Source organism: Alternaria hordeiaustralica (assembly GCF_023758085.1).
Source record: "Alternaria hordeiaustralica strain BMP 2776 chromosome Unknown scaffold_8, whole genome shotgun sequence".
Taxonomy (NCBI): domain Eukaryota; kingdom Fungi; phylum Ascomycota; class Dothideomycetes; order Pleosporales; family Pleosporaceae; genus Alternaria; species Alternaria hordeiaustralica.
Window position 1 is genome coordinate 1029870 of NW_026056780.1, and position 22557 is coordinate 1052426.

Below are 22557 nucleotides of genomic sequence, written 5' to 3' on the forward strand. Positions count from 1 at the left end.
AGGTATTGTGATGGCTACGCGAGAATTCGCTCCGAAATCACCTGTTGGTGTGTCTTCAAGCGAAGAGTCAGACGGATTTTGATTCTGAACCATAGTTGCGGGCGGATGTTGGACTCATCGCGCTGAACAGGAAAGTGCGTAAAAGTATATAAGTGAGCTGAACGCACTTTCTTCTTCTCTCATCGACTTCATCGACCGCGACTACTCATACGACCCTAGTGACTTCGTAAAACTACAAGCCTTGGAGACAACCAAAGCAGCAGTAAGGCGCCTACCTCTATAACAGCGTTGACACGACACCTTTCTGACACACCTTGTAGCCTCCACACTACGCCAACACCTCAACCATCCCAACTGAAACCCAGTCTTGTAGCCTCCACACCCCACCAACACCTCAGGCATCTTGACTGGAAGCCAACCTTGTAGCCTCCCCACCCCACCGACACCTCAACCATCTAGACTGAATCCCAGTCTTATCGTCTCCCCGGTTCAAGATGTCAAACTTCGGCGACAACATGGCGGTAATGTCCACTCCCAGCGCCAACATGGGAGTAATGGCCACCCCAACGCCGCCTATGGGGCCGCCATGTTACCCAGACAACCACACCGGCTTTACGGTGGAGCAGCAGAACGAGTTCAGCGAGCGTCTGAACAAACAGGGGCTGCTCCCTGACAAGGTCGAGGGCATTCAGGTACCACGGCCATTTCCCCTTCTGTGGGTACCTGTCACGAGAGCAAGAGAATTGCAGCCAGGATACAATTCGAGGACCGATCTTGTGTATCTCCTCTCGCGCTTCCCGCCTGATCCGTGGGGTCCTATCTTCGAGGAGTTGCGCCACAAGTGGCAGCGGGACGAAGCCGCCTACTGGGCCAGCCAGCGGGCGCAGGGGCATGAGCAGCAGCTGGCGGCGGGTTGGCAACAGATCCCATACCCTCATCCACAGCAGGATGAGATGGGTGGCCAGAGCGCGCAGATGCACGCGCAATACTGTGAGGCCAGGAACGCGGATGAGACACTTGCTGCCGCGCATCGAGCAGCAGAGAAACGGCGCCGGGATGACATGGCGATGGAGAGGGGAGACAGCGGTGTCGATGTGTTGGGTAGGAACAATGAGTCCGGGCTTGAAGAGACTTTGGCGCTCAGCCCAAACATCGATCCACGTTTGCTCGGCATGTAATACGGACGGTAATGGACTGTGTTTGCTGAGTGATCTTGGAGCGTCGCATCACACCGCGAGCCTTCGGAGCTGAGTAGGGTGCGGTATCTGGCTTCGACTACCGCGACCAAAGAGAGAGCGAGGAAAGTGGACAAAAAAGACGCGGTCGATAAGACTGGCTGAGCTGGAGATATGGAACCACGCGTACGGAAGGTTGCGCGAGAGTACTGTTTTATTACGATGGTTTTCTGCATTTCCGTTGCATACATACTTTTCATAGAATTACAACTTTGACAACCCATCCTTTGCTGTCCACCTGACGCGCAAGCTCGCACATCCTCATCGCAACACCACACGCGTTGAAACATGGAGATCGTGACGTGAAATTACTGACGTCGAATAGGCGCAACGCGGTGGTCCGTTCTTAGTGCGATGACGATTTACGGGGGCACTGCCCGCTAGGTGGCAACCTGCAGCGTGATCACCGAGTGCAATTCCGCGCGATGCCGATGCGATCGGACGATGCCAATGTCCGGATGTGCGGGCGTGAATATCGTGTATAGCGTTGAGAAGGCATGGAGAGCGATGGAGATGCGCAACGTCGTGGGAGAGCGATGCTTGATATCGGGATTATAATTATTGTGTGCGACAATGCACGTCACAACGTCATGACAGGCTCGAGGTCTGGAATCCGCTTGCACGCCAACACGTGATAGCGCGCTTGGCGTTGAGGCGGAGCGCTCGGACAGCGGAATTAGCGATGAAGCCTCTTGGAGCTGGTGCCAACCTCTCCAGACCCGCGTCCCCTTTGCCTCTAAACCTCCATCGTCCAGAACCCCAATGTCTCGCATTCAATGGTGTCCTCGCAAAATGAGGTGGGTATCGTTACCTACCCGGCTACTGTCAACATAGCGACACTTGTCATCTTCTTCCTCTACCTCCTCGTCTCCATCTGGCTCATCATCCGCCAGGGCCTGGGCCACAGCTCGCCATGGATCTGGCTCACCCTGCTGTCCATATGTCGCCTCACGCAGGTGTCGCTCGATTTGGCAGCCACGACCAAGTTTCCCAAATTTTCAGCGCCGAACACGACCCTGGAAAGCGGTGTTGCCATCCTCACCACCATGGGGCTCACGCCGTTGTTTATGGCCACCAGTAGCTTGCTCAACACAACCACGCGCCCCAAGGGCCGACGCATGCAATGGATCCTGCTCATGGTCCACATCCCGCTCATCATCTCCTTCATTCTTATCGTGGCTGGCGGCATCGATCCGGATTCTCGAGACGGACCCACTTTTGCAGCGACGGAAGCCACTAAAGCCGGTGTTTCGCTCTACTTGGCATGCTTCCTCGTCCTCATCTGGTCTACCACGGTCATCTCAGCGCGTCTCTACCTTGCCGACAGGGACGAGGTGCGGATTCTGACGACGGTCGTTATGAGTCTGCCGTTCTTCGTCGTCGATGTCGTCTACATGATGTGCTTCGCGTTTGAGCGGTGGCGTGCCAACGAAGGTTCCGATGGTTGGAAGAGCATGCGCTTCAACGTCATCAGTGGTAACGTTACTCTGCAATTGTGCATGTGAGTATTACGATTTTTGTTAAGTCTGCCTCATTTGCTAATGTTTGTAGGCAAGTTATCATGGAATGGATCATTGTTGGGCTGTACCTTGCCTTGGGTCTCGAATTGCCAAGCAAAGCTGTGAGATTGCGCAGGCAGATTGAAGACCAAATGGACCAAGCTAGGAACATTGACGTGGACGCATGGCAAGAGACGGTGTTGTGGAAGTTGCACGACAGCGTATCGCGGCTTGTTGCTGCGATGATCATGCCGGCTCTACAGTTCGCGCACTGGATGCTGGGAAAGATATTGCGATCCGGACAGCAGAATACGCCTTGAGGTGGGCAAGAATCATTGCTCATCAACATCGACATCAGGATACAACTATCCTAAGAGCGCGTCTGCTACAGACTAGTGACGTCACGAACACCAGGTGCCGCCGACTACTTACAACGAGTTGCAGGCTCGGCCTTCGCCCCAAGACCACGATGGCACCTCGCTACAATATCCATTGTATCAGCAATCGCATCCATCGATCGGTTCCACTGAGGCAGGGTGCTCTGCCTTCAGTCGTGGCGAACTGCGACTAGATCCGGCTATCGCGGCCCGTCTACAGCACCCCTGTGCCCACAATTCGCGATGCGAAACACCAAAGTCCGCCACCACGCGAACGCGCTCCTCCTTCCCCGTTCCGAGTCTCGTCGGGTTCTTACGACGGGCCGGCATACTGTCAACTGTGAAGAGAGGAAGGCAGCAAATGGGAGGAAGCGCCACAAAAGACGGTAGCGAAAGGAGTCGGCGGCGCGACGGATGAGAAGTATACAGAGGTTACAGCTCATCATCAACGCAATACATACAAATACCATCCGACGACAGCTTGTTGTTCCTTTCGAAATCGTTGACAACCCCGTGCAGGCGACATCGCGAGAGGTCACGTCCATGCCATGCGTCTGCAGGGTTAGCTAGATCTCGTGTCGCAAGATGCCATATATATACTATTGAATGCTAACAGCTAGATAGCTTGTACGATCGTGTCTACTTCTACCAGTGTTAATGCTTCGCAGAACGCGACACGCATCGTAGCTATCTCAGTCATCGATGCACTGTCGCCTCTCCCACTGCTCCGGCCGGGCATGAATGGGCCTTACCCGTTTCGCTCGTCTTCTTCGCGCTAATTGTTATATAAAGCCCTCTCAGTGACTATGCTTCCTGTCTTCTCCATCACACAAACAATTACTGTTTTACCAAAAATAGCAAAGACGTTCACGATGTTCGGTTTCCGGCAGCTGAAATGTACGATGTTCCTCTTCATGGAGTTGCGCGAACGCCACTTTGGTGGAACAAAAGTCCAAAGATCTACCTCAAAATCATGTCTACTTCTGGAGATGTCCATGGACACGAAGTTCAAATCAGGGCTCTTTCCTAACGTGCGGCTGCGCTTGTCGCTCTTGGTTTTATTATAAAAGAATTCATTGTCTGTCTTTCTTCTTCACCCTTCCCTTACACTACCTTTTCGTTTCTACCAAAACGACATTTGGCAACCCCATGCTCGGACGTCTTGTCCAGTCAGTCACTCAAAATGAAACGAGAACGAGGTTATGATTTTTGAAAGCGCGTGTGATGCACAACATACGAATTTATTGACACACTTCAATGGCCATTAACCAAATTTCGCCAGCATCGTCTCCATGTGTTTCTCGAGATGCCTTTTCGCCGTAACTTCAATTACACATGCGCATCTAATCCCTCGAGCGCTGGCTGTTCAAAACCAAAGATGTACGGATTCATGTTTGCGGTGTTGCGAGACTCTGAAAACTACGAGCTGGAATGATATCTTGATCGGTGGCTGGGTACGACGCAGACGAAAAAAGGGTACATGATGCGTGGTGATGACAATTCGGCCTTGCTCGCCTTAGTGTTAACTCGCAATATAGAGTCAACCCCGGCCTTCGTTTCTATTTCCTCTCTTCTATCACAAACACTTGCTGTTTTCTCTAAATGCAGGCACGATCGACCGATGTGGTTTGTCTGCCTCTGTTGCTTTCCAAATGCTCACAATGCATTAGTCATGTGCTGTGCTGCCTTTTCTTGCCTTCCAAATTATGGACAACCATAAGATGTTTCTGCTTCGTACCCGACGACTACGAAAGAGTTCATATGCATTCAGCACCGATTGAAACTACCTCCATATGCTGATGGAGCAGGATATGATCACGGGACGGCTCAATGTATCTCCCAAAATAGATTATAGCGTGTTCTGCGTGTAAAAACGCAGTTCGACTCATGCTCGTTTCTACTCCAACAAAACATTCATTTACAATCAAAATTGCCAGCGCTGACATATATGTCGTTGTCTCTGCTGTCAAAGTTAATCGATCAGGGGCGAAATTCATGTGCACGAAAAGCGGTATGCTCGCTTGTACAACTAACGGAACCGTAATATGTACTAAGTGGATCGGAATTAGGGAGCATCGTGGTCGTAGAGCTTACGAGGAACCAAGACGTAAAGATGCAATAATGCATCGCTGATCGTGTCTTTCAAAGAGGGATGGCTTCGGGCCATGTTTCCGTCGAGGCCAATTTCAAATATCTGAGCTAAAGCGCAGGGAATGGTCACACTACGTTTGCGACTCAGGTGGAAGGCGATAATAAGCTATAAGCTTTGCCAAATATATGCCACAAAAACGATGCAACTGATGAGATATAACCGATGTGTAGCTACCTCCAGGGCTGGGTGTACGTGAACTGATGAGGAAGGTGGATGAGGTCTTGGCAACGACGTCATTCCGATGCTCGGGGTTTGGGTAATGCTACCCGCGATAAGATCGGAACAAGACATCGGCACCTGTATTAGCAAGCATCGTGACTACATGCGAACATGGGCTTTCCGCGTCAATTGCAGTCGCGATAACTACCCGCGGTGATGTATGACAAGCCATTGAGTTGAGAGGATGTATAAATGGCATTTCCGATGAGTTGGTAAATATCCGCAAGCCGCGCCTTCCGTACACAGACTGAGCATTATCCAGAATGGTGCACTTCACACGCCTCGCATTCGCAGCCCTCTGCCACATTGTGGCCGGGCAAAAAATGCCTTTCGATGCAAGGGAAGCGACCGTCGACTCAGTCCACCACGCGCTCTACTCCGGACTCTCAACCTGCCGCGAAGTGGTTTCTTCTTTCCTGTCTAACATTGAAGCCAACAACAACCGAACGAACGCAATCATCACATTGAATCCCAATGCTTTGGCTATCGCCGATGAGCTCGATGACCAACTTTTGGCTGGGAATGCTACTGGGCCACTCTTTTGCGTCCCAATATTGCTTAAAGACAACTATGATACATCGGATATGCCGACGACTGGTGGAAATTTGGCCCTGGCGCATTCACAACCGACTGAGGATGCTCCAAGCGTGGCCGCCTTCAAGAAGGCAGGAGCTATCATCCTAGGCAAGGCCAACCTGCATGAGCTAGCTTTGGAAGGCATCAGCGTGTCATCTCTGGGCGGTCAGACAATCAACCCATACGACTCCACACGAACACCGGGCGGAAGTTCGGGTGGAACAGGCGCTGCTGTCGCCTCTTCGTTCTGCGTATTCGGCACCGGGACTGACACAGTGAACTCACTCCGCAGCCCGGCATCGGCAAACTCTCTATGCAGCATCCGGCCTACGCGTGGACTCATCACCCGAACCGGCATCATTCCCATATCAACCACACACGATGTTATCGGACCCATCGCGAGAACGATCAAAGACGTCGCCACAGCTCTGACTGTCATGGCTACATCAGGCTATGATGCAGCCGACAACGACACTGCACTCGTCCCAAGCCCCATTCGTGATATCGACTACACTTTCAAGCTTTCCAGCACCTCACTCAAAGGTCTACGAATCGGCGTACTGAACGGCTTCTTCAACCGCACAGACTCCCCTGAAGTCACACCGGTCAATAACGCCATGGACACCGTCCTGTCGCGTCTCACTGCAGAAGGCGTGACACTGATTCCCATCAACGAGACCATCTACAATGCAACCGCTATCCAAACTGCATACGATGTTCAACGCTTCGAGTACCGCGAGCTCATGGACCAGTATCTAGAACGTCCTTCCCTTGAAGGTGAGCATCCCAGTACATTGAAGGAACTATATTCTCGCAAAGCCGTCAATGAATCTGGTGGGGAGTTCCTGGTCATCCCATCTCAATACGAATACGTCAACACCGCTCTCGTATCATCCACCGGCAACGCTACATACAACGATCGTCAAGCCGGGATCCGCAATCTCAGGCTCGCTCTTCTCAACACCTTTACTTCAAACAATCTCGACGCGATTATCTACCCCGAGCAGAAGAACCTCGTTGTCAAGATCGGTTCGCCGTCACAGTCTGGACGTAACGGTATCTTAGCCGCATTAACAGGTACGCCCGTTGTCACCGTGCCAGCGGGCTTCTCCGATCCGAGTGAAGAGGCGCCAATTGGCGTACCGATTGGCATGGAGATTTTGGGCAGGCCATGGGAAGAAGAGAAGCTGTTGGGGATTGGGTATGCAGTTGAGCAGTTGTTGAAGGTGAGGAGAAGTCCGGCTTGGGCGCGAGAGATGGTAGAGGGGAAGAAGTACGAGAGCGTGCCGGTTGTGAAGCCGGATACGGGAAATATTCCGGATGTGTATCCATTGGGGACGCTGGGATAGAGTTGAAGACGACAAGGGCGTTGGAGACGCCTATTGTCATTATTTTGTGAGATGCGTTCGGCACAATGTTAACGCACGATGCTGCTATTCAACTTGAACCACGAGAATACCACAGCGATGCATCGTAGCAGCTGCTCTGTCCAACCCTTGCGGCTTTTCTGAAGCAACCATGCAAGACATCGTAGCCTACCTTCTCGTCGGCTCTGCGTCGGTCGGGAAGGCTTCTCCAGCTCTATCGTCGACCGCACAGTCGCGACACCGGCTGCAAGCTCCCTTCTTTCTGCTCGCCATTGTAGACCGGGGACGGTGAAGATTGCTGAGGCGTTTCGAAAGGTATGAGGCACGTTGCGACGGAGGCCGGGACCCGAGCGGCGTTTAGTTCGATGTCGCAATGGAAAGGTACCGCAGCCGATGCGTACCGCATGCGACTTGAACTCTATGCTTAGGACATGGCTTCGTTCAGACTGCCGCAACAGTCAGCGCCTCAGTTGGCAAGTGTATCAGTATTTGCAATGAGAATGACGTACCAATGCTGCATCGTGGCTGTGCAGCTAATGGCTGCGATTGTATAGCAGAAGATACGCCGTCGCTACCGCCGACCGCCGCACGTGAAAGCCCAATTGCCTTACTTCGGATGTTGACCGGTGTTGTGAGACGCGCCTCGGTTGGTCGGCATCACGGAGGTTTGCCAAGACCCTGACTAATGCGCGGGCCTAGCCGCTGGTGGCCGTCTTCTGCGCCTCAGAACCACACTCCAACCTCACAACACCCCCGCCGCGGCCACCAGTTCCACCCCAGTCGCGCACCAGCAGCCACAAACGGAACACTCAGGCCGGATCATGGTCGCGCCGGAGGCAGAAACTACCCCAGATGCAGTATCAACATGCCTGAAACCGACGATGTGCCACTAGGAAACCTTGTTCCCAGAAGGGAACGACGAAACTTTCAATTGACCGCTCTCGTGCTTCAAGATATGGAAACACCGGTTTGATTTGGTCTGCCCGAGACCCTGATCACCCTGATCACCATCTGCAGGTATGGTCTGCATTCGCCTAGCACCCTGTCGCACATCTTCATCGTGGCTATTGCAGTACGGCTGATCGACGGACTTGCGCAGTCACGACTCGATGTACATTAGACTACAGCGTAATTGTACGCATCTCTACAATGATAACATCCAAACAAAGTCAACGATACATTCTTGAAGGCAGCCGCCCGAACATCGTCAACTACCCCGAATAGCACGCATAAACGTCCACCGCCTCAGCCACTCTCAGTTTCATGGATTCAAGGGTTCATTTGTGTTCACTGCCAAGCTTTGAAACCTCAGACTTCCGAATGCTTAGCCCTAACTCGCCCTAGCCACAAGTCCGTTTATCCACCGGTAAACTTTGGACGATTCATGCGACACTGTGTGCTGTTGCTGACTACGACAAGTTGGTACCAAGTTCTTACCGACAACCTCATCACCGGAATCGACACCAATTCAAACGTCTCAGTCTCCAATAATCATGTCGACTTCACACCAGATTGGCTCGGTACACTTGCCAGACCACCTTCAACGTCGAAGATCCAACACCGAGAGTCATGTTTGCGGTATGTTTCTGGATTTGATGCTGCCGCAAACACGTTTCGTACGTTTTCGTCTAGCGACTCCGCAACTCATGCAACGTTTCTACGTGACCACGACGGGTTTGAAACTCCATCATACCAGGCTATCACGTCTTGGCCAAACCGGAGCGCCTCACCACCTTGGAACTAACCAAAGTCGATGCTGGTCACGATGCCGAATACCCTTCTCGGTGTCTGCCTGTGCTGCCAGACGTTGTATAAAGACGGCCGGCCTCGCAACCTTAGAAGAGCATCAAGCAACAGGTTCCCAACCCAGCAACTACAGTAATCACCACTCCTCTTCTCTTCTATTATCTAATACCTCTTCACTTCACTACCTAATCTTTTCTCTGACCGGTTCAGACAATAATCAACAAAATCAACATGTTCTCCAAGATTGCCACCATCTCCATCAGCCTTTTGGCTTCCTCTTCCCTCGTGGCTGGCCACGCTGCCATCATCAAGGCTACTGGTGATGCAGGAGGTGCCGGTTCCGCCATCGGTGTCGACCCCAACACTCCTCGTGACGGTACCAACCGCAACCCCTTCCAACAGGATGCCACGCGCTTCCGTGGTGACGCCGCAGACACTTGCGGTGAGACACTCGGTGGAGGTGCCAACGACATTGCGGCTGGTACTGCTCAGGTCATGCAGCTCAACGGCGCCACTCTTCCTCAGGTCTCTGCTGGTGGTTCAGTCATGATGACTGTTCACCAGGTCAACTCTGACGGTGCCGGTCCTTACACTTGCATGGTCGACGCTACTGGTACTGGTACCAACTGGCAAGCCGCCACTGTCACCACCAACCTTCCTGGTAACGACCGTGGTCGCAACCGGGACACTCAGATGCAGGATCTTCCCCTGACCGTCTCCATGCCCGCTGGCATGACCTGCACAGGAACTGTCGCTGGCCAGAGCAACGTCTGCATGGTCCGTTGCCAGAACCCTGCTCGTGCTGGACCTTTTGGTGGCTGTGTCCCCGTCCAGATGGCTGGAGCTGCTGCTGCTGCCGGTGCCGCCGGTGCTGCCGCCGGTGCCGCTCCCGCTGCCGGTGCCGCCCCTGCTGGTAAGTTCTTCACACATAATCATCTCTACTTCAGTATCTAACTTGACATAGCTGCTTCTCCCGCTGCTGGTGCCGCTGGTGCCGCCACCTCTGGAACTGCCGCCGCTCCTGCTACCGGTGCCGCCGCTGGTGCTGCCGCCCCTGCCGCCGCCGCTCCCGCTGCTGCTTCCCCTGCTGCCAACGCCGGTGCCGCTACTGGAGCCACTGGCGCGACTGGTGCTACTACCGGTGCTACTGGCGCGACCGGAGCAACTGGCGCAACTGGTGCTACCGGAGCCACTGGTGCCACTGGTGCTCAGCCCGCTGCCAACGCTGGCGCCGCCGCTGGCGTTCAGTCCGGTGCAGGTGTTCAATCCGGTGCTACTGGCGCCACCGGTGCTACTACTGGTGCTTCTACTGGTGCTGGTCTCGCTACCGGTGCTACTGGCGCAACTGGTGCCACTGGCTCTACCACTGGCTCTACCACCGGCACTGCTCCTCTCGCCGGTGGTGCCTCCCAGCGCAAGCGTGAGGCTGCCCGCAACCAGCCCGCACTCACCAACGACGACCAGGAGGAGGAGCTCGACCTCCTTGAGGGCGAGGACTTCTAGACGCATCGCTCAGCATCTTACGACGATAATATCACGATCGGTTACAAAAAAACATAAATACGAAGGAGAAGGATGCATGGATACGGTAATGGAATGGGTTGTATATACCTCGAATAGTTTGGAATAGTTAGTGTGGGGTGGAGCTAGTTGTCTGTCTCTCTGGCGGCGTCTGTGACGCGCAGGTGATGGGCTTGTCAATACTGGGTATTGTATGATAGAATTGGGTGGAAGTGGTCGATTGCGTGGTTTACTCGGGCTTGGGAACCCTGGTCAATTACGCTCCTTAATGATTAGTTTGGAATATACGATATACCTTTAAGTTTTCTCCACATGCGATGATTGCCTGGCATGAACTAACACTTGGCTTTGATGCCTGCGGGATTAGGCATGAAGTCAGGCTAAGCTTTTTGGATCTGCGCTAGCTGGTTCTAAGATGGGTGGGGTGCATGGATGAGGTGGCTATTTTTGTTGTGGCGTATCGCGTTTTGATGGTGTTTCATTGCGACCGGAACGCACCCACCCGGATGCTGAACCTCCAGCTCAACTGCGCGTCTGACTTACGAAGATGGATAGTTGTAGTGAGAAACAAACCCGACATTCGATTTTCACCAATCTTGCGATAATTGCTCGCTCGAATCCTACCGCGGCTTTGGAAGTCGAGCCACTTTACGCTGTGGGACAGATTTTTCTGGGAAACGGCGTGATGTGCAGATACAAGACAGTGAAAGAAACGATCCAAGTAGGGTCTGAGTAGTTGGTTTCAATACGGAAGGTGCATAGTAAAACGCCGATACCCAGTCCCAACCCCATTTCCCATTTCTCAACCATGTCCTCCGACCCCGTAAATACAACGAGACTCTTAAACGGGAGCTGGAAAAGGTTAGCAAATGACCATGATGCAAACTTTGCGGAGGAAGCTTCACTCGTAGCGGGATGTAAAAAAGAAAGAGAACATACTGTCATTGTTGTTGTAGCAAGGAGTGCGTCCCTGAGCAGTGATAAGACCAGCGCAGGCAAACTTGCCGCCAGCATTGCACTTGGTAGGAGTGTCCTCGCCGCTCTGCAGGAGGCGAGATGCGCCGGAGCAGACGGCGGTGCAGTCGGATGTATCGCCGGTCTGGGCGTTCTGTTGCCAAAGTTGTTAGTTTGAGGAAGAGAGGAAAGGAGTAAGAGGGAGATGTATTGGGTTGGGAAGACGTACGTAGCCGTAAAGACAGCAGTGAGAACCGTCGTTGAAAAGACACTGGCATTGGCGGGCTCCGCTGCAGCCAGCTGCCTCACCGAGGGCAACGGCACCGAGGAGGACGAGGAGGGTGGTGACGAACTTCATGGTAAAGGTTGGTTGTTTTGATGTTGTGATGTTGTGATGTTGTGATGTTGTGGTGTTGTGGTGTTGTGGTGTTGAGGAGCTGTGGGATGGTGAGTATTCAAGCGTCCTTCTTTGCTGTTTATATAGACTTCAACGGTGGTCAGTGGGTGATGCTGTAGTAGTATCGCCGAGTAATCGCAACGGCGTCATGCTGGCCACTCAGAGATGCAGTGTAGGGGACAGTGCTGCAAAAAGAGGCCATGTTTACAATTTCGAGTTGAAGCTACTCGGAGAGTACCGAACAACGTGCCGAGCGGTGGCACTGCCAGATTGTAGGCGATATAGTCTCATCCTATCGACTACTAATCACAGGATCCGGAAAGTGTACCTACAGGCCACTGGACATGTGAATGGCTAGTCCACTGAGAACCTGCACGACTAGATGATTGCGCGATACACACCGAAAGGATGGTTAGCCTATACAACCTGACGTCGTGTAACTGCTGCCAGCACGTCACTTTTACAGGTAGTCTGCTAATCACCTCCACTATAGCAGTATCATGGTGGCACTTCATACAAGAAAAAACCTGAACAGGTCTGCAGACTACATCAAACCAAAAACTTGCAAAGTAGGTGATCCAACGTCAACGTAGACTCCAGGGTGTTCAGTTTTTTCCTCAGTTGGCGTGGTGGCATGACTGGTTTCATCGTCACTCACATTAAGCTAAAGACACAAAATTGACTTCATGTGGGGACATACTGAGTCGGCTGCGCTGTTGTGGTAAGGGGTACTGGACGTTAGTGATCCTTTTATTGCAGACATGGACAATGACCCGCATGACGGACCATCGAGGTACCCATATGCCAGCATACCCAGGTAACCACGAACGTGGTAGACAGATCGGCGTACATGTTGCCTTATTGGAAGTCACGGGGAGATTTGCAAACATCACATCCGTGCCGGCATGGTACACAAAGCCATCGCGAACATGTCACGGACTGCTCATATGCCAAAGCTGCGTTCGCTGTATTGAGCTTGGTGAACGGCCCGAACCGTATTCGGCCATGTGATGCGCTGATTGGTTGCAACCCAGCTGAAAGAGTGGGACGCCGGTGTTGTTCCGGTGTGCCTGCCAGGCGTGGAAGTCGACGATACCATTCTTGGATGTATCCTTGTATTTTGGGATCCTTTCAGCAGAACGGGAGGCGGCGTTGAATCCACATGACTTGGTCTGGGATATCCCTGTAACCTTATTTGACATAGACACCCTGACACCAGTCGTACGGCTGCCCGGTTGCCACGAATTGTACTTCACGATGCTAGGTATCGCGAAACCCGATGCGTGTTTTTAGTGGTGATTATCGGGTAACTTGGTGCGAATTGAGTCGAGTCCTGCATTTGCCATAGCGTCTCTGTAGTGTGGTAAGCGTCTTTTGAACATGATGTGTCTAGCCAAGCTTTGGCTAGCTTGCTTGTGTTGTCAGTCAAGCTTCCACCGTTATGACACGTGCCGCCGAGGGTTCCAGCGTAATGGGCATCGGGGATATTTTGTCGGTCCAGAATCTCCCAGACCCAGCGGCCGTTGCCGTTAGATGCACATCATGTGAGCAAGAACTCTGTCCAGATCCAGTCGCTAGGATCTAGGTATATCAGACTCAGGGGCGATGTCTAGTCTTGACATTGAAGGGCCGCAAAGTACAGCCACTACCTTCCTTCCAGAGCTCCTCGTTCCGGACATGTGTAGGACGGCGGCTCTTGCAATAGCCAGACCTGCTTCTTGGTCTGATGCTGCTGTCCTAGCCAGCTTGTTTCTGTGACAGGATGCAAGCTCGTGGTTCACACTCGGTGATGAGTAATATCATCACGAGGCCTAGCTTGGGCGAACGTGAGCAACGAATGTCGCTACCCCTACGGAGCCTGATGTATGCCCTCCGTCGCCTCTCGTCTCCTACCATCAGGTGTAGCATCGTCCTCGGCGGGTGGTCGATCGTCGAGGGGAGCACCGCAGTGCAACGACGAACGGTATCGGGTGACGGACGTACTATCGGGATACATCTAGGCTTTGACGATTTCTGGAAGACCGTGTCTGGAGTATCGACGCGCATTCGTACCGATAATGTCGTGAAGTGTGGATAGCGGCTGGAGATACAGCTTGCTGGGTCTGCGTCGTTGCGGCTCGAGACCCCTTCGCGACAACGTTTCCGGATCGGGATTGCGCACGTTGGACTTCATCGCGTAGTGAAGGTTTAGCGGTGGTGGGTAGGCATCCAATGTGCAAGACCAGCAAGGTACGCGGAGACGCGCTGGTGGGTGTCGAATGGCCGCTCAGGGTCCGTCTTAGTCAGCGCTAGTCCCCGCGACGCGTCGGTCTCACGTCTGATACTGGAACACAAACCGAAGCGCACTTGCACCCATCGCCAGCTCAATCTGCCTCCCCAGGGGCGAGATGGATCAGTTCATTATTCGTCGTTATCACAGTGTAGGAGTGCATCGAAAGAGACACAAACTCTGCTTGGCAACAGTCAACAGAGCAGGCACCCAGGGACGGGAAGGTGCGAGACTGTGGTCAATAGTTCGTGAAGTTTCATCATTCATTTACGTAGCAGATACATGTGATCTAGCATCCTGTTCAACGTTCTCGTCCCTCCTTCCACTGATAATCACACTACACCACTCATCACCAGATACCGATGCTCGAGTGTGGCAAAGGCCGAGAGCAGATCCAGTAGACTTCTGGCACCATGGCACTCAGAAAGCACGATCCAACCACCACGTTCAATCGGTCTTCGATCGGTCCATCGGCCAGGCTGCCTTCTTCGTCAATATCGTCGCATTTGAGCGTGGCCAAATACCTCTCACTGCCACCAGTCAACTTCGGGGTTGTGTGGTGTAGTCCATCGGCCAGGCCGCTTCATTCCTCTTTCGCCGTGCGTATCTGGGATTCAGATATGAGGCGTGATGGGAGAGCCCTCGCTCCCAATGCTCCGCGTTAGCCCCTCAGCCAGGCGCAGCTCTCTTTGTAGGATGCACAGCACCGGATGGGTGTAACAATCACTGCGACGAAAGCGAACAGATATTCCGTTGAGCCAGCCACTAGAACTCCAACTCTTGAGCCTGACGCACGAACCGCCGGAATGTGTAAGGCGAGTATTGCTGCGCTCGCTTCCGAATCAGTCCATCGGCTAGACGTAGTGACCGTGAGAATGATAAGCCGGACAGCGAGAAGACCAAGTCATGAGCTCGTGCTGCCCCGCCATGCACTGCAGGAAAAGGCGCCGAATCCCCAGACACGTAAGGCGAGTATTGCTGCTTTCCCTTCGTTGCGCAAGTCGAGCCGCTCAAATGCGCCACGGAAGGCGCCAGCGATATGGAGGCAAAAACTGCCCCACACCGCCCACCTTCCGTCTCCACCACCACAAAAAGAAATGGCAAAAAAGAAGGCAAAAACATACAACAGCGCGTATTCCCCGGTGGTCACCCACCCGAGTACTAATGCGCCGATATCTTGCTTAAGTACCGCTGAGCGAACGGGAAGCGCTGTGTCTCAAGATTCTGTGGTCGTATGTGCAATATTGAAGAATCTGAGAACATATCATGTAAGCATCTTGACGGGGGTGAGGCCATAATCATCGATGACATGACACCCCAGGCGTATGAGGAAGCGTCTGGACAGTGGGAACCGCAGGGTGGATGCTATGTAAGACCAGTATTGCGGCCCGATCTTGCGCGCGCAACCCGTCATGCCCAAATGTGTCACGGAAGGAGCCCACCAGAAGTATGTATGCGACCGCAGGCGGGAAGACGGGGGTGTGGTAAGGAAGAGGACCGGACGGCGTGGGAATGAGGTGTGTAAGGCGAGTGCGCCGTTGCAGACCACAAGCGAGCGAAGATACCGCTGCCTGTCGTGGTGAGGTGTTTTGTGCGGAGCTGTCGGGCTCGCAGACGATCTAGTTGTCCAGCCGGGTCGTGTAAGTAGTCGAGTAGCCTTGTTGTTACGAGCTATCGAGCGTGAGCCCGTCGCTAGCTTGCTTGCGATACTTCGAAGGCGTTATTTCATGGTAAGGAAGAAGGCCGGACAGCAGCGGAGGATGAGGTGTGTAAGACGAGTACGTAGTAGGGCAGGGTCGGAGAGGGGAGGCAATGAGGTGGATAAGGTGAGTGCGTCGTCGCAAACCACGGCAATGCTGCATGTCGTGGTAAGGTGTGTTAGGAAAGACCAGCAGCAGGAGACAGTAATGCTTCATGTCGTGGTGAGTGTGTCGATGCGTCGATGAGTCTCACCATCGTCAGCGCAGCGAGCGTCATCCCGCGGAGCCTAACCGAGCCTCTTTCTCGCAGGTGCGCTCCCGGACTAGACATCGCATGGCGTGGTGAGAGACGTCGACGCGATGATGAGTGTGACCATTAGGCCGACACATCCGTTCGTGACTCACATGCCGAGCGCTTCGGTGCTGGTACGTCGCTGTAAGAACCGCGGCAAGGTGACAGATAGGTTGAAGCACAACGGTATCGATACATCTGCCAGCCGTCCAGAGTCGACGGATATCGCAGAGTCCTTGATGTTGCTTCGATGGTATGTTGATTCCAGAGAGACAGAGACAGCAGCAAACATGGGTTGAGTTTTGTAATTTTTCGACACCGGAGGGCAGACATAGTAAAGTTGTCGTAATTTTGCTGAACCAGGCAGGAACAGACATGGTAAGATACTCGTGATATTTTGAGTCAAAAGCTGAAGACATCGATTCGTCCCAACGCCTTTTGGAGGGACAGGCAGCGCAGCCATGGCAATGCGTTCGTAGGCTTTTGGAAAAAGGCGAGTGAAAGTGAAACGTTGATGTTCAAGAAGGAAGGAAGGAGCAATGTACGAATATATCCTCCCGAGCACGGGCCCTCTCACAACGTGGTACGGCAAAACTCCCCCAGAGGCATACATCGCACTCCCGATAGGCCTGCAAAATTGATTAACCATGTTTGAAGACTACAAACCTTTTGGAAGCCGTCACACGAGTTTCCAGATCCGTACCTGCCGAATACGATGCTTTTGGAAGGAGCCACCGGAATTCCCAAATACATGCCTACTGACTACAAACCTTTCGGAACTGGGTGGAATCGACAGGAATAGTACCATGTATTCGGAAATGCAGCTTTTCGATATGATCTCTGATAATAACGGGAGCCATGTAGACATCAAAGATTTTATGGTATCATATCTCATTCCATTTTGTACATCAACGCCGACTCATGCTACATACGTCATCAACACCTCGCCATGCTCTCTAATCCCCAGCATCGCGTCGTAGATACATCTAACAAAGGAAAGAAATCCGCTCAAAACACAACCTTATTACAACCTAGGCGTGGGGCCCGAGCGTAGTTATTCGCGCATGTTGACGACGCAACGGATGCAGTCACCAGCCTTCATGTCACCGAAAGCCTGGTTGATTTTGTCGAGCGGTTGGCGATGGGTGATGAATTCGTCGACCTTGAGGTCTCCACGCTTGTAATCCGCGACAAGGCCGGGAAGTTGGCTGCGGCCCTTGACACCACCGAATGCGCAGCCCTTCCATACACGGCCGGTGACGAGCTGGAAGGGGCGGGTGGAGATTTCTTGGCCAGCGGCTGCGACACCGATGATGATGGACTCACCCCAGCCCTTGTGGCAGGCTTCGAGGGCGGCGCGCATGACGTTGACGTTGCCGGTGCAGTCGAATGTGTAGTCGCAGCCTCCGTCGGTCATCTCGATGAGCTTCTCCTGGATGGACTGGTTGCCGAGCTTGGTTGGGTTGACAAAGTGTGTGGCGCCGAACTTCTTGGCCCACTCCTCCTTTGCGTCGTTGACATCGACCACGATGATCTTGCCAGACTTGTTCTTGGCCGCTCCTTGGATGACGGATAGACCGACGCAGCCAGCACCAAAGACGGCGACGTTGGATCCCTCTTCTACACCATTCTTGCCGGCGGTAATGACGGCGGCACCGTATCCGGTTGTGATTCCGCAGCCGAGCAGGCAGGTACGGTCCATGGGGGCGTCTTCCTCGATGGCGACGACGGAGATGTCGGCTACGACGGTGTATTGCGAGAAGGTGGATGTGCCCATGAAGTGGAGGAGGTCTTTGCCCTTGCAGCGGAAGCGCGAGGTACCGTCGGGCATGACACCCTTTCCTTGTGTGGCGCGGATCTTGCCGCAGAGGTTGGTCTTGCCGGACTTGCAGAACTTGCACTCTTTGCACTCGGGGGTGCTGTTTACGTTAGATATGAACGGAGTATTTGGAGGGAGGGACATACTAGAGGGCAACGACGTGGTCGCCGGGCTTTACGTTGGTGACGCCCTCACCGACGGACTCGACGTATCCGGCACCTTCGTGACCGAGGACGATGGGGAAGGCACCCTCGGGGTCCTTGCCGGAGAGTGTGTAGGCATCTGTGTGGCAGACACCAGTGTAGTAGATCTGAATGCGGACTTCGTGTGCCCTGGGAGGAAGAACCTCGATCTCCTCAATGGAGAGGTCCTTGCCGGCTTCCCAAGCGACTGCAGCCTGTGGTCATGTCAGACTTCAATTCGTCGGCTGTTGTTTCCGAGATCGCGTTCGCCGGTAACACCAGCGTCATCGCGCATCGCGAATCGCGAATCTTCTGCGGATCCGCATGCCAAGCCTGATGATGGAATCTGATGCTCAGAAGAATGGAGGACGACGCGATGACGATTTCGCGGTAGGAGGCAGAAGCTCAAAGGTACGTACCTTGCAGGTAATAGTCTAATTCACAATGTCAGCAACAGTTCAACGCGTCGCGCAGCTCGCAATGCAGAAGCGGGGCTCAGCATACCTTTCCAACGGTATCAGCAGACATTGTAGCGTTAATGTCTCGGTTTAGTGGTACGTGGGTAGAGGTTCAACGTGTGTCGAGAGGAAGTAACAAAGTACCAGCTCTTATATATACGAATACCGTCACCGGGAGGGGAAATAACACACTACTCCAGAAAGCTCGAGCGGCTCCGGTAGCTTTTGTACGAGGCGTTGTGGGGCTGGTCGCAGTGATAGGTAATCGTCATAACTGCCCCTCCATTGCCCCTCATTCGCCCTCGATTCGTCGGACGCGCCTCGGTGCTGCTGCGCGTAACGCTCGCGACTTGAGGCTCAAACTCGTAGCTGGCTCGGAGTTGGCGGCTCCAAGCCTAACTGCTGGATTTTGCGCGGTGATTGGTTGAGATGGTGCGTGGGCCGGGCATCTTAGCCACTTGTGGAGAAAGTGAGGTGTTATGTCATGGTCTCGGCATGTGAGCGCGGCGGATCTACTTGCCGGATCCGGACGGTGTATACGACAGGGTGATGTACATATATACGGCTTTTAGCAATGCGATTCATGGTGTTGAGGTGGTATGTATCGATAGCATATCGTTCGGCGCACGTGTGACTGAAATTCGAAGAGCTTTCATTTGCCGATATCGTAGGGATGAGCCGTCAGAAAAGACCACGCGCAGTAGACAGATACCGATGAGTAACGCCAACAGTACCATGCAGCCAAGTTGAACCGAACACCAAACACCTCATACACGTATACTCATATCGTCGGACTGCCCACCATCTTCCGCGGCTCCTCCTCCTCCAGTATCCTCTCCGGCGTCGACCCCTTGCTCGCATCCCTCGAAAAGTCCTTTCCACCCTTGCTCTTGCTTCGCAGCCTGCCCCAGCTCATGGCCCTCTTCCTCTCCTTCCCCTTGCTGTCCTCCTTGACATCATGACTCCACTTCCTCCTCACAGGCGGTCTCGCGTCATCCAGCCCGATCAATTTCCTCAACTCTGACAGCTCCGCATGTCCCCGTGTAGTCTTCATCCGGTGCGCCCAGGTACACTCGCCGTTCTCGAACAGAAACTCCCCGCCAACCTGCTTGAAGTCGCCGCCTTTGAGCGCTTTGCGACCAGTACCGAGAGATTGGAAGATGGATTGGACTGAGTTTATGAGGACATGGGTCTGCATGTATTCAGGCTTGCTTCCCAGATTGTAGGTGCGCGTCATGCCGAGATGGTCGTAGAGTTTGCGCGTAGGGTCGGCGTAGATGGGGAAGGGGCAGCCCGTGGTCTCGGTGTACATGGGGATGAGTTCGGGGCGCCCGCAGCCGATGACGGTTATGAAGGTGGGAGTGGGCAGCGCGAGGAGGTCGTCGGGTTTGATGGAGGAGGCGATCGTGCGGAGGTATTCCTGGCAGTTCTGTGGTGTGTCAGCTCTGTCTACACGATGTGTGTGAGTGCACTTACGCCGCAGAAGAAATGCCGTATGAAGATGATCAGCTGTCTCGAAGCGACATGCGGCGCCTTGTATAGCTCCTTGAAGGGTCTGCTCTGGCCTTGCGCATCCAATACCAGCAGATCCTCCACCTTGCTCAGGTCCTTGTCGGTGGGGATGTCGTTGTTGACGTCGACGGTGCCCTCAAACTCCTCCTGTTCCTTCTGCAAGACGGGCGTTTGGCTCGACGGCGAGAACGGAGGCGTCATATTGTCTGCGGCGTCAACCGACAGCTTCGGGTCAGCCTGGTGGCCGGTTTGTGAGTGGGGTGGTGAGGGAAGTTGCGATGTTGACAGCAGCGGTGCGGAAGTCGCGATGGGCGCAGGCACCTCGGCGGCCTTCTTGCTATCTGACTCTTCCATGGTGACGGTGGGAAGTTTGCAACAGGTGAGTCAGGAGGTCGGGCGCGTATGTTGTGATGTATCTCTGTCCGGTGTTACTCAGCTCACGGATGCCAGCTGGGCCGGAGCTAGAGGGCCGCTGAAATGGTGATCGCTCGGGGGGCGCAGCACTCTCGATACGAAAAGGCGTAAATGGAGTCTACCGGTTAGCAAGTATAGAATGTCGGCAAGTACACGAGGTGTGAAAGGGTTGGATATTTGAACAAAGACCCGAAACACCGCCAGACTTGCGACGCGCTGTGAGACGCAGGTACACGCAGTCGACGTCAGCGCCTGTTGAAACCTGCCTGTTAGCTCCCGCTGTCGTGTTAGTCGTGATGCTTGTGTGGAATAGCGTCGTCCGCTTCCAGTACTAGGTCTTCTTTCTTTTTTCGCATTGCGCATGGTTGCTTGCGCGATAAGTGAAGATGCGGTGGGCTTGACGCGTTGGCAGCCGTCAGTCGTGTTGGCGTGAGGCTTGCCGTGTCTCAGGGTACGCCCGGGCGCGCAGGGGCAGCTGCAGGTGCGCTAGCGATATTCTTGGAACAACATCACGACGGGTGGCTTCGCACTTCATCCTTCGCTTCCATTTTGTCTATCATCGCGGTCACTGAGAAGCACTTCCTAATCTTGTTAGTACACAGTCCGCCATACGCCCGTTTCCAATTCAGAGCCCCATGTAGCCCCACCTCCCCTCAGCCCCGTAGAGACACCTTCGACTTGATCCGATGAAGCACGTCAGTATACCTGCTGTAGTTGGGGAAGTCCACCCCCTGGCAGTCCCTCTTGACTTCCACAGCCTTGCCCGCAGTCAACTCCGCCATTCCAAGGTCTCCCCTGAGCTCACAGACTAGCGCAATATCGAGGAATCTGACCAAACGTTAGCAAACATGTCAAGAGCAAGAACCATTTTGACGACGACATGGCCTCCAAAACCCTGTAAGATTTTTGGAACCCCAGCCTGGGGTTAGTCACGCCGACTTCCACTTACACATTTGCCAGTCTGGCGGTATAGTCTCCTTCAGCCTTGTGTAAAGCCGCCAACTGCAACAGCTTCTTCACGAAGTCATCTCGCTGTGCGCCTTTTTCCAGGTTTGCACCACGGAAGAACCTCGTCTCACGCTCCAGCTCTTGTAACCGGAATCGTCGCTCTGCACTCTGGTATCCAAACGCTGTCTCGTCCTCTTCATCGTCGCTGCAGGCCAGGCAATCGCAGGTGAAGCCGTAGTGCTTGAGCTCGTATGCGCGGAGCGACTTGTCATGGATCATGTCGCAGTAAGATAGCGTGATCTCCTCGCCCGCGGCGATGGGATTCATGACGTGGATAGTTTCTTTGCCGATGGAGGCGTTCCATGAGAAGCAGGCGTTTGGGTTGCAAGAGTGGTTGAAGCGGGCGGCGTGCGGGAATACTGCGGCACCTGCATTCATCTCCATACAGTTTGTCTGGAAGATACTGATCAGACTTGGTGAGGGATCGGTTCGCGCTTTGTGTTGCTCCTTGATTCGAAGAACTTCTTGGGGTGGGACTGATTCGTGGATGCGCGACGGCCATTTATTCGGATCCTGGCCGTGTGAGGAGTGGAGTGTGTAGTAGAGTGTCTGTTGCGAGGGTGTGAGGCTATCGAAGGCTTTCTGGACATCGGAGAGCATGTAGTCGCCGACCGGGACGATCAGGAGGGGATCCTCCGCGAGGATGCGTGTACTGCGCGCGATGGGTTTGAGGCTGACGCACCCGTAGCCTTTCCCGGGAATGGCGCGTACTTCATAGTACTCGTTGCCTACTACAGCAGGTGTTAGTGTCGCGGTTCTCATGGGAATGCGCATGCCTAGTATAGCACGCGCGACCGTCTCGATGGGGCGCTGAAGCATTCCGACTTACCTGGCGATGTGGGGATCATGCCGAGTTCCAT

The 22557-nt window shown here is 53.8% G+C and overlaps 8 protein-coding genes across 8 annotated transcripts; 4 read left to right on the forward strand and 4 right to left on the reverse strand.

Annotated features, from left to right (window-relative positions):
• Positions 1–575: 575 nt before the first annotated feature.
• Positions 576–1178, forward strand: J4E84_005201 (uncharacterized protein; the record flags this gene model as incomplete). Its single annotated transcript, XM_049387798.1, has 1 exon — positions 576–1178. The coding sequence occupies one exon, from the start codon at positions 576–578 to the stop codon at positions 1176–1178; it is 603 nt and encodes a 200-aa protein (XP_049244776.1).
• An 833-nt stretch (positions 1179–2011) lies between these two features.
• On the forward strand, positions 2012–3054 carry J4E84_005202 (uncharacterized protein; the record flags this gene model as incomplete). Its single annotated transcript, XM_049387799.1, has 2 exons — positions 2012–2736; positions 2787–3054. The coding sequence occupies 2 exons, from the start codon at positions 2012–2014 to the stop codon at positions 3052–3054; spliced, it is 993 nt and encodes a 330-aa protein (XP_049244777.1).
• Positions 3055–5745: 2691 nt separating this feature from the next.
• On the forward strand, positions 5746–7407 carry J4E84_005203 (uncharacterized protein; the record flags this gene model as incomplete). Its single annotated transcript, XM_049387800.1, has 1 exon — positions 5746–7407. One exon carries the CDS (start codon positions 5746–5748, stop codon positions 7405–7407), a length of 1662 nt encoding a protein of 553 aa, XP_049244778.1.
• Positions 7408–9402: 1995 nt separating this feature from the next.
• Positions 9403–10674, forward strand: J4E84_005204 (uncharacterized protein; the record flags this gene model as incomplete). The annotated part of the gene is made up of 2 exons (XM_049387801.1): positions 9403–10084; positions 10136–10674. 2 exons carry the CDS (start codon positions 9403–9405, stop codon positions 10672–10674), a joined length of 1221 nt encoding a protein of 406 aa, XP_049244779.1.
• An 859-nt stretch (positions 10675–11533) lies between these two features.
• On the reverse strand, positions 11534–12004 carry J4E84_005205 (uncharacterized protein; the record flags this gene model as incomplete). The annotated part of the gene is made up of 3 exons (XM_049387802.1): positions 11534–11544; positions 11632–11800; positions 11876–12004. The coding sequence occupies 3 exons, from the start codon at positions 12002–12004 to the stop codon at positions 11534–11536; spliced, it is 309 nt and encodes a 102-aa protein (XP_049244780.1).
• A 5354-nt stretch (positions 12005–17358) lies between these two features.
• On the reverse strand, positions 17359–18833 carry FDH1 (formate dehydrogenase (NAD+); the record flags this gene model as incomplete). The annotated part of the gene is made up of 4 exons (XM_049387803.1): positions 17359–18223; positions 18270–18520; positions 18725–18739; positions 18810–18833. The coding sequence occupies 4 exons, from the start codon at positions 18831–18833 to the stop codon at positions 17359–17361; spliced, it is 1155 nt and encodes a 384-aa protein (XP_049244781.1).
• Positions 18834–19544: 711 nt separating this feature from the next.
• Positions 19545–20629, reverse strand: J4E84_005207 (uncharacterized protein; the record flags this gene model as incomplete). The annotated part of the gene is made up of 2 exons (XM_049387804.1): positions 19545–20192; positions 20240–20629. 2 exons carry the CDS (start codon positions 20627–20629, stop codon positions 19545–19547), a joined length of 1038 nt encoding a protein of 345 aa, XP_049244782.1.
• A 1005-nt stretch (positions 20630–21634) lies between these two features.
• On the reverse strand, positions 21635–22557 carry J4E84_005208 (uncharacterized protein; the record flags this gene model as incomplete). Its single annotated transcript, XM_049387805.1, has 2 exons — positions 21635–22428; positions 22527–22557. 2 exons carry the CDS (start codon positions 22555–22557, stop codon positions 21635–21637), a joined length of 825 nt encoding a protein of 274 aa, XP_049244783.1.